This window comes from Notamacropus eugenii, chromosome 1 (genome assembly GCF_028372415.1).
Source record: "Notamacropus eugenii isolate mMacEug1 chromosome 1, mMacEug1.pri_v2, whole genome shotgun sequence".
NCBI lineage: Eukaryota > Metazoa > Chordata > Mammalia > Diprotodontia > Macropodidae > Notamacropus > Notamacropus eugenii.
The window spans coordinates 192345901-192357562 of NC_092872.1; the positions used below are offsets into that span (position 1 = coordinate 192345901).

Below are 11662 nucleotides of genomic sequence, written 5' to 3' on the forward strand. Positions count from 1 at the left end.
GCCTCCTAGGGTTGTTTAAGGACCAAACAAGATAACAGATGAATGCTTTGTAAAGCGTAAAGCGCCATACAACCGCTAGCGATTATTAGTGTTCTTGTGATTTTTAGTATTACATTATAATCATTTAAAGTGTTAGGCCTCTCAGAATCCTGTGAGAAGACACTAAACTTTTAGTTGGAAGATCTAGGTTTATTTCTGAGCTTAGACACTTACTAATAATACCTGTCCCCCTTTAACTGCCATTTTGGTGACCATCATTACTCTTTGAAATTCTTTCTCTCATTTACTAAATAAAAGATAGTAATTCACCTGAAGCTACATATCAATCATTGTCCAAATTAATTGGAACATAGCTCTTTTAATGCTTATTTTTGCCATTATTGTGTTTTTCCTGAAAGAAGCCACTATGAACAGAAAATCTAAAATAAGGATTGACGATGGAAACTGCAAATCATTGGACTGGATGTCAGGAGGCTGATTCTTGGCCCAGCCCTGTCACTTGCTGATTGTGTGACATTAAATAAGAGACGAGTTCTCTGGACCTCAGTTTTCTCATCTGTAAGATGAGGATATAAACTAGGTTCTTTAGAAACCTACGTTTAGAATGTAGAATGGGGAAGCAGAAAAAGAGAAAAAAATAGAGAAAGGCAACTGGATAAGAGTCATTTATTTATATATTAACCAGTAGCAAGAAGCCAGTATATCTATTTTGATAAACTGACCAGTATATAATATTCTTAAAATTTCCAGAGAGCTCCTCCTATAAATCATGATTGTTGCCCCAAAGTTAAAAGGGAATAAAGTTATGTTCTTTTTAAATAATGTTTTTGTTTTAAGGTATGACAAAAACGGACACATTATTAAGTATAATTAATTGGCATTTAGTGCCAGTGGAAGAAACATAATATAGTGCAAATTTTCTTGTTAAGCATATACAATGAAATCATAATCACCAGAGATATTAACTATGAGAGAAAGAGCACTAAGTGAAGGGTCAGAAAACTTGGGGTACTACCCATCCCTTCAAGTAACTCATAGTTTGTAGAGGACCATTTCTCTTTCCATTTATTCATCTGCAAACTGGGAGTGACAGCTCTCCCTCCCACAGTTGTGTTGAATAAAAAAAGTTACGGTAATATCCTACTTAAAGTCATAACCTTTTAATGCTAATCTTAGGAAACTGATACCCAGGGAGGTTAAATGTATCATAACTAATTAGTGGCAGAGTTGGAACTTGGATCCAGTTCTCTAGACTTGTAGTCCACATTGCAGTGCCTCCTTCTCTGACAATTGGATTTTGAACAACTTCAGCTGTGCAGAACATAGTTTTGAATACAAGAGTCAGTGAATGTTGCTTGTGACAATGCAAAATAGCTGTCAGAAAGCAATAGCATTAACTGTACACTTTATTACTTCAATATATTACTAACTTATTTATTGACATGCAATTCTTAACTATCTTGGTTGCCTAGTTTCCAGCCAAAAGCACTTTATAAGTGGTCAACTGAAATGGAAATGAGTTGCCACAAAATTATATGCAACAGAAAACTTGCATTTCCCCAGGCAAGTATTTTGTCTTTTTTATGTTTACACTATTTTTTATCAAAATATATAATTTTTAAGTAGTGTAATTTTTTATAGAAAATTCAAGTTATTCCAGCATTTTTGCAAACAATATTTCATTTTGTTAGTGTAAAGGCATTAGATTATAAATAATAAAAGCTTAAAATTACAAAAATACTTGAGATAATTCTGTCTTAAGTATTTGGCACACTGTAGTTTCGGTAGACAGAGGTTTATAAGTTTGATATAGTGTTGTTCACATGAAGGAAAAATTATGGCTGCATCCTATACATGCACAATAAAAAAGGACTTTGTTCTCTGTTTCCATGTGTTTTGTGATCTTAATGATTTTATTCTTTATTTCCCAGGTAATGAATGGCTTCTTGAAGGACAGACTCCATCAGGAGAAATTGGGAGTCTTTCTAAGCAACCTGTGATATCACTGCAGATTCCTCGTAGTTGCTTGTCCTTTGAAGTGGTTGTGTCCATCTGTGTGTGCCTCTACTACTGCAGTGCAGACAGCAGCGCCTGTATGATGAAAGGAGTTCTTTTTAGTCAGTCGTTACAGATTGCTGATATACATCACAGTGACACACCTCCGGTAGAGCTGAGATATGTGTTTTAGACAGCTAATCCTCCACAGTGCAGCCAGTCACTTTAACTTATTGCGCACTATTTTTATATAAGCAACCAAACAGATGGTTTTCCTTCTGTCCCTTATCACCTAGTGTTTAACACAGAATAACTTGAAATTCATTACTTTGTGACAGCATCTGCTATTTAAGTGAAATTACGTTGATTTTCTACCTATTTATTATATGGAGAAATATCCACATTCTTTTTGTGGACTAATTAAGTCCTAGGTTGTAGTTTGGACTGTGTCCCTGTATGGAGTATGGCGCTATAATGTAACTATGTTCTGAAAGGAAATGTTTGAGTCCATATTAGGATGAGTAAAATTAGGTACAGTTGATAAAATATGGAGTGCTTTATCTAATTTGCCTTCATTGAATTCTGTAGCATCTTTCAGTAAATCCACAATACCTTTTATAGGAACCAAGATTAGATCTGCAATTTTGTAAAGAATCGTCTGAGTCCAACACTATATTGATTCTTTGTTTAATTAAAAACGGTTTGTCTATTATAGTAAAATTTTAAAGAGGACCTTGTTGAATTTACTCCTTGTTCCCTTCTGTGAATATCTGAATCATAAAGTTTACTTAAAATATAGATTTACCTATTTTATGTACATTGAGTCTGCTGCTCTAATACCATCGTGTTTGCCTTATGTGAAGAGGATAGCCTTATAAAACAAAAAATTCAGAGACTGCATTTGAATGTTACTTTTTTGAAAGCTACTCTTTGAACTTGGGCTGAAATACTTACTATAGTTATACCAAATAGTGAATGTGGTCCAGCAAATGTTCTAGTTTTGCAAAGAAAAGGAATTTTTTTGTGTTACCATTTATAGTAACGTTAGAGAATTCAGTGTGACTGTCAGATGAATGAGATCAACGCTGTTTGTACCTCATGGACTTTATCCTTCTGTATCGATATGAAATGCAAATGTATTTGGTTCATCTCTTTTGGTTTCTCTCTTCCAAAATTAAAATTCTATGAATTTTGTGTTATTTTTTAAACAACTCTTTAAGTATTCAAAGTGTCACTACGGTCAGTAGGCATAGTACATTGTATAAACTGATTCTCCATACTGTCACAGCTGAGTTTAGGTTGTTCTGATGATTTCTCTTTTCTCTTTACTAAACAGAACAACCTTTGAGGACACTTAAAAGGGCTGCTTTTTTTATTTGTAAGCCATGAAAGCTTATTCTTTTATACTGTTGAAGCAACTATAAAATGTTACAGGATGAGAATGACATTTTCCCCTAAATTATAATTTTAAAAGTATCTTCAAGGCTTTTCCTGACACCTTTTAGTTAATTGTTCATGTGGTTTGTCATATCTGTTACTTCCTACAAAAACTGAACCTGCTCACAATTTGATCAAGTGTCTTGTTCTTAAAAACATCAAGGGAGCCACATTTATTCATTCAGTTGACAAATACTTTTTGAGCATATGGAGAAGTATGCCTTTTTTTTTTATGAGACAATAGCAGGAGATTTGTATCTACATAGCAGTGCTAGGACATGAAATATAATTGTTACTGGCCCATTTTTCCATATTGATAAGTAAGTGGTCAATTTGAAATAATTATCTGCTGTCATCTCTTATGGTTGAAACTCTAGTTAAAGAATTAGCTTAATTAAGAAATTTGAGTTAGATTGTTTATTTGCTAAATCCTTTAAAAAAAAACTTCAAAATGTATAATCCAAGAAACTTGCATTCTATGTCTTAGCTCATAAACAAAAGAATAAGCTTTAGTACCAAAAGATGGCATAATATTATTCCTATTGCCTTAGTATTAGAACTTGGCCAGAAAGAACAATACTCTAAATTCTTACCTGATTTATTTTATTTATTTTTCCAGTTGGACAAGATGAGAATATTCTGGCTCAGTCATTTCCTATTCCAAAAGAACATGAATACTCTGACATGTTCTTCAAAAGTACACTTAATTCAGAAATATTTTTTATGGCAAATATATTTACAAGTATACTTAATTATGTGGTCTCAAAAAGAAGACTTATTCAGAAATGCTTTATAACTCTATTTACAAGTTTATTATTTTTATATAATTTAAAGACACTATTTTTAGAACTGATTTTTTCATCTCGTTCAAACTAAGTTTATGTCTTCAGTAATCTTTGAAGCATAATTTTTAAAAATTATTCTCATGCAGCCAGCTGCAACTGTTTTCTCACTGATAACACATTTACCAGAGGCTAATTAAATTTATGAATCAAATAAGTTCTTTAAAACAATACTAAAATGCACAGTATGGAAGAGAACAGAATTTTAATAGGTTATCAGCTTGAAGCCAAGTATCCTATGTAAGAAAGAAAGAGTAGACAGTTGTGGATAATATTTCTTCAGTGTGGCTGTACTCATTGCCTTTTGCATATTTTTAATTTTTGCTTGGCAGTGGCTTAATTTAATAAACCCCATGACGGTGTTATGGATCACTAATATTTTGATGAAAAGGAATATAATTAAATGCCTGTGATAAGGTATCTGCATATATTTTTTAACAAAATAAATTAATATTTTTGAAGAAACTCTTAAGTAGGGATAGTACTTACTGAGGCCATTCTGCTGATTTGTAGCCATGTGGACTTTTTTTTAAAGTCTTTCTTAATAACAACATTCTATAGACTATTCGTAGGATTTCCTCTGATTTTATTCATATTAATTCAGTGTAGCTGTAGTTCATGCCAAAAAGAAATATTTATTTTAAATATACTGTTCTGTCTTGGTCAAATGCTTGACCTTTTCGCAGAGAAAAGGCTATGCTGATTTTAAATGTAAGGTTGCAACTAACGTATACAATAGGCTACTGTGATGTCTTGGCTCATTTAAAAATTATTATTCTTAATATTTAATAAGAAGGCAAAAGTTGAAAATTTTGAACTATCCAATTTTTAAATTATTATAGTGGCCTACCTACATACTTGGTACCCTTCTTCCTTATTTTCATTTGTCTTTGTGATAAATACAATTCAAAGTTGACAGTCTCATTGAAATACAGAAGGTTTTTTAATACAATAAGAAAGTATCAAATTATGTTGGAAAAACTTAAAAATCCTCACTGCACAATCAATTTTTTCTTCTGGTATAAAAAAATACCATTGGAAGAAATAGCATTCAAAAAAATACAGATGTATTCCTATTCAAGCCACATATTTATTTGTATTTAACAACTGTCACTATTATTTGATGGTTTAAATCTGGTTTTGACTGAATTGTTACTAATTTACATGTGAAGACAGTTTTAAGTAGATGAACATATGGTAGTGCTCTGTATCTTTTAGCATCTTTAAGATAAACTATGACAAAGTAAACATTAATATTTGGTAGCTTTTTTAAAAAAAATCACATTGATATCTTAGGAACAACTGTCTCTTTTGTGCCTTCTTATTAACCAATTTCAGTTTTCCTAAACTATATATTCTGAAGAAGTATGAAAATGAAATTGATCTTGCCATTTTTGCTTTTTTCATTATTAATTTATATACTTTGAGTTCTTTGCAAAGACTTTTTTTTTTTTAATTTTCTAACAGTTTCTCTTAAGTAAGCAGGAACATAAATACACTGATATCTCACTATATAATAATGCCCTGGAAATCCGTGTTGCAGAGCTGTTGAGGGCTTTCTAGAATGTCTAGTAATATATAGCCCTTGCCTTTTGCAGAACCCAAAGTAGACACATCTCATTCTGAATTTTATAGCAAGTCTTAGAATTTTATCTGATATATCTAGAGTCAAATAAGAAGTTTCAAACAAGAAGTATCTAATTAAAAAAAAAACCTTAGCAACGATTTCCTTAAAGGAACTTTAAAGTACTGTTATTTATCATACCATTGATACTGAAATTGAGCATTAATATTTTAGTTACATTTTCTTCCAAGCTTTGTTGCTGTTGCATTCAGGGTCTAAAATAGCTTATTTCTAATGGTTCATTCCTTAGATATTTTGTATTCTTTTTTTTTTTTCTTAGATTCATATGAGACATTTTACATTCTTGGCAGATATATCCAGTTCTTACAACCTCCCATTGTGGAAGTTCACCAACTTTCCAATGTTAGCTGTACTACTATTGTTATTTTAATTATCCTTAGAAATATAATTAAGACCTTGTAGTAAAGAGATATTTTAAAAATGTATTCCTGAGCACAGGATTGTTCAGAATTCTTAAAGAGTTTCATGAATATTCAAGTAAGAAAAAATTTAATAATAGGCAAAGAAATGTAGAAACTGTTAATTGTTAATGTTAAATGTTAATTAACACATATACAAAATGCCTAAATTTTTTATGTGGCATTGTATGAACTGTATTACACAAATAAAACCGACATAGTGATTAGCTTCTACTCTTCCACCCCCCCATGACAATACACTTCAACATGTGATAGTGATCCTGTTGTCCCTGCCCTACAGTCTATTTGATCTTTTAATTATTCATTAGCCCCTTTTGTAAAAACAACATCATGTCATTAAGTTGTGATCCAGAATTGCGCAAGTTCAACAATGAAACTTTTTCATTTATCAGCTGATTGCCCTCCTATGATTGTGGTCTTTAAGATCATAAAGCCTCATCCTAAAAATCAGCATTAGGTTGCATTGGTGTTATATTTAAATTGAGTGGTACTGGGGGGAAATTCTGTGCTAGCATCCAGAGACACAGGTTGTTGTGGCTCTGCCTCTGCCTGGTTTGTGACTGTGGGCAGAGCACTTCAACTGCCTAGGCCTTGGTCTCCTCATCAGCAAAATGGCAACCCTTCCACCTCTAACTCGCAGCATTCAATTCATTAGATGACTAGTTAATAAAAAACAAGATTCCCTTTTCCTCATTCTTACATGATACATGATTCCTTGACATGAAATAATTGGACCCTGAGAACACATGTAGCAACATGTTAATTTGGTCAAAACCTTTTTCATAAAAAAATTTCAGTGGAATGTAAATAGGTGAGAACTAAGTAGAGTTAAATTAGAATATAAAAGGGGATAATTTTGAAAGTTAGAGGCTACATCTCATATTTTCTGTGTTTAATCCCCTCTTAACTCAATTGTAATCAATGTGGTGAACAAACGCTGGACCTTTCCAGTGTTAAGAAATCAAGTCCGACTAGCTGCTGCTGGTTCGCTTTTTTTGCTTGTAGATCGCTGAAATAAAATGGCACTTTCTTTTCAGGTCTTCAAAATGCACTCCCCTCAGTTGCTAACTGTGGATTTGGTTTAATTATTTTCAAAGGTCAATACCATGAAGTCAGAGCTGGAAAGTTAAAACCCCTGACGCTTGTTGTGGAATGTTTGCATAGCTATAGTGAGGCATTGTTTGATGTGTACCTCTTACCTCTTCTTCGTTGGCATGCTGCTTTCAAGTATAGCAGAGGACATTTTGTTCTGCTGAAAACCCCGGGACAAAGAGAAAGAATTATAGGTATTTCTAAATCCACTTCCCTCCCTAGACCACCAGTCATATACTTAAAAAAAAAAAAAAAAACTTCAGCAGTACGTATGCGCTTTCACCGGTTTGACCGAATTCCTTCTTCTTCAGCTTTGAGCAGCATGCTTTTTCTGTAGTCTCAGTTGCCCTAGTGATGTACAGTTAGGCAAGATTGGGCCATTAAGGTTGGTTGGTTGGTTTGTTTTACCTGAAAGATTTAAATTGCCATCATGAGGTTTGAATGACATGGCCAAGACTAGAATGATATGCTGTGCGTTTTTCCCATAATAGCTTGGAGTATGTTTAGCATTTAAAAGTAAGTGAAATCTCAGTATCTAGAAACAGAAGAACCAGGACTTCATTTGCATGGTTTCATTTTATTTGATTTCTTATAAAAAATATGTGTTAAGGTATAGTTGAACAAAAATTGAAGTCAATATTAGCATGGCATAAAAGACTTTGCTTACTGAAGTCTTATAGGACACTGACATGTAACAACATGTGTAGTTGTTATAGATATTTTAACAGTTTTGTACCAGTAGGAGAAGCATTCAGTGGCTTTGTGCCCTAGTGTGTGTATCCCCAGTAGTGTGGTTTGCAAGACTTTACTAAGCTCCAGATTTTTTTTTCTGGTAAAGGATTGAAATGTCTCCCTAAATGAACACTGTTAAGATTGGTCATCTACATTTATCCATTTAAAAAATACCTCCCCTATTTTCTCTGCACACCATAATCCTCAGTCTTTTCACAGCATACAAAACTTACATTACTAGTATGTGTTTACATTTGAGGAGAGTTTCCCTGAGCATGCAGCATTTGACCCCTGCACGGCAGTAGGAAGCTACCTTGGGGTTTTAAAATTGCTGTAGTTAATCCCCATATGTATAATTGGATATATTATATAATGGATCATTTAAAATGGACTCTGATTTCAACTTCTTATTTTGAATCAAACAGTTAGAAACATTGCTTCGAGCTGCAACCTTGAACTAAACAAATTGGGGACTCTCAGGTTTTTCGTATTGTTCGTATTATATAAAAAGTTAAGAATTTATTTTCTGAGCATGCAGTTGGGACTGGCATGCTGTCATTCCAAAGGTTTGATTCAAATCTTTTGATTTCATCTTATTTTGCTCTCTAAAGATAAAATGCAGCAAAGTTCTATTTAAATAGGACACAGTGACTCTCGATACATACGATGTTATCTTTAGGCAGAAGTGTTTTAAAAGAAAATATGCTGTGCATTTGTAAAATATTTTATGTGGACATAGGAATATTTTTCTACTGAGCTATTCATTTTAATATTTCTTCATGTTCAAGCTGATAATCTTCACTATGCATTTAACAGCACTATAATAATGTCCATGAAGTTGAAGACTGCTATGAATGTTTTTACTACTCAATCAAGAGAAGTATAGAACTAAGTGATTCATACAAAGTATGTGCTTTTACTGTATGCACTGAAATTTGATGTCTCCTTTTCTAAAGCTTTGTACTTTTTTCATTAAACAGATGAAATATTTTCTCTCTGAGACCATGTTTCTGTATTATTTATGCCTCTTTGCTTTCTTGTATCTACCTGTTTTACTATATGGGTAATCATTTATGGCATAGCTTAAAATTTGAGATTTTAAGGAACTATTTAGTGGCTAGCATTGAAATTTCAAAGTGTTTAAATTTGATTGCTCCCAGTATATAATATGTAAAATTTCCATTTTGGATAGTAATCATGGAACTTTAAAGCTTACCAGTACTTCCATAAATAAAACTTAATTTATGAAAATTTACATAATAATATACTTAAAATCATTACAGAGCAGCTGGAGATGCTCAGTATCTGTTGTACAGAGGAGACTAGGAGAAGACATATTAGCTGTCTTAAAGTATTTGAAGAGGTATGCGTAAAAATTGTCTCGCTCTGGAGGAGAGAACTAGAACCAAATCAGTGAAAATTAGAGCAAGTCCAGTAGTGGCACAGACTGCTTCATAAGGTACAGATATATTTTGTTGTCTCAAGAGGTTAGATGACTGTCAGTAATACTATAAAATGAATTGTTGCATGGGGTGAGATGTTGGGCTAAACTAAGATCCCTTTTAAAATATTTTGTGATTTCAGTTTCTTAAGGAAATGTTTGAACACGTTTTGTGTAACTATAGTGGCAGTCTTGAAGGTTTGTGGCATCGTTGAAGTTTTTATAGTTTAGGACTTGATCTTAGAATAAATTTTCTTAGATCGGCCCATTCATGTTTACAATTAACAATGCAGGCCAGTATGTTTAGTTTAATACTGACAGATTTGAAAGTAAGAAAATATTATATCATTTCTCTATATAATTATGTCTGATGAGAAGCAGGGTGTTGTAACGGACAGAGACCCAGAGACCCGGCCTCAGAGCCAGAGAGATCTGGGTTCCAGTTCAGCTTCCGACACGCATTAGCTGTTAATTCCGCAGTGCTCTTTAGGCTGCTGTAAGACAAGAAGATGCCCAGCTGCGTTGCTCTCACAGGGAATACCCTCATTTGAGTGTTCCCTATTGACGTGGGCCCTCAGTTTGGCCATAGTGGGCCCTCAGTTTGGCTGTATGTACTTGGGCCCTAAGACTGAATTCACATTGTACACAGTTGGACATATGTCCTTGGACCCTAATACTGAAATCACCTTTTCCAAATATGTTTCTCTCTAGCCCCTAAATACTATCTCAGGCAGTTTCTCCCTCAAGGACACAGTCTGGCCCAGCAGCAACCATTATCTCCCTTCCTCCTGTAGTAGTCAGCTGAACCTATAGAATTCACGTGCCAGTTACGTATTACTGTTCACTGACCAGTCATGTGTATCCTAGACTCAGATGTATCTATACTGTCACTCAGATGTTTCTCCTAGGGAGTCCCCCACTTGGGTTGCACAGGACGCAGCCGCAGCAGGGCGCAGTGCACCTTGGAGGACTATCTTAATCAGCCCGTACATGGTATAATCCATGTCCGTTAACAGACCGGGTGTGAGCTTTTCACAGGACGCCATTTGTTGGCCTACCAGCGTCCAATTGTTCTTTGTGATCCCCGAATATTCTAGCCATGGGGACACCTTCCAAATATGCTCAACAAAATCTCGACAATGGCTTAAGTGGGGCTTAATTCCTTCCTTCTTACAAAGCTTATACAGGTGACTAGCAAGCACTGCCTTCTCCTCAGGCTTGATCAGTGGGATACTATACCCCTGACCCATGGTTCCCGTTTAACTGCGAGGCTCTGTCTAACAGCGACTTCTTCCCGCTCCCTGCGGGGCTCTCACGCTGTTAGTCAGCAACTTCTTCCCGCTGCGCACGCGGGGCTCACTGTGCTGTTGAACAGCGACTTCTTCCTGCTCCCAGCGGGGCTCACCTTACTCGCTTATGGGCGTTTGGTCCTTCCCCCCGACTATGGGGGGCCTACTGTCCCTGTTCGGGCGCCAGCTGCTCAGGGCCTGCCCTGAGCTGTCGCCTGGAGCTTACCTCTCCAACTGCTCCAACGGCTTTACCGGTCGTCCAACGGTTCCGGCCCCCTCACTCAAGGAGCTGCTTACTGCACTTTATTGCTTACCCCAAATCCTCCTGACCTTCCCGTGTTCCCCCTTATATACCCTGCCGTAGCTCCTCCCATGTTCCACCCTGGAGGCAGAGCTCAGCTCCGGAAGGGGCGTTCCCAGCACCCGAAGGCGGGTTCTCACCCCCAGGCGTCTCCGGGCTCACCAGGGGGCCATGGTCCAGAGCTCGGCCCTCTACACCCTATGTCAGTAAAATCACAGGTCAAGTCCCAATCCCTTTCACTAGTAACTATTAAGAGAATCCCAGGATGTTAATGTTTAAAAGGGTCTTGTTCATCCCCCACTCCCTCATTTTACAAGCGAGAAAAGAGTTCCACAGAAGGGAAATGACTTCCCAAAGTCACAGCCAGGAATTGAATATAGGTCTTCTGATTCCAAGTCCAAGGTTACCTCCACCACAGCACTGTATCTTCAAGGAACTGTGATTTTTCCAGGGGCTCTCCCTCTACCTT

General features: G+C 35.5%; 1 protein-coding gene and 1 long non-coding RNA gene across 3 annotated transcripts in view; one reads left to right on the forward strand and one right to left on the reverse strand.

Moving 5' to 3' along the window:
• NHLRC2 (NHL repeat containing 2) overlaps nucleotides 1-3206 on the forward strand; it is a 64939-nt gene extending 61733 nt beyond the window's left edge. For both annotated transcript variants that reach the window (XM_072623071.1, XM_072623062.1), the window contains exon 11: nucleotides 1932-3206. In XM_072623071.1, coding sequence (XP_072479172.1) covers nucleotides 1932-2188 — 257 coding nt within the window. In that variant the 3' untranslated portion in view covers nucleotides 2189-3206. The remainder of the gene's footprint in view (nucleotides 1-1931) is intronic.
• Nucleotides 1780-11218, reverse strand: LOC140513403 (uncharacterized). The gene is made up of 2 exons (XR_011970160.1): nucleotides 11119-11218; nucleotides 1780-2091 (listed from the first exon to the last, which is right to left on the reverse strand). It is a non-coding gene; the product is annotated as an uncharacterized lncRNA (long non-coding RNA).
• Between the last annotated feature and the right edge of the window lie 444 nt (nucleotides 11219-11662).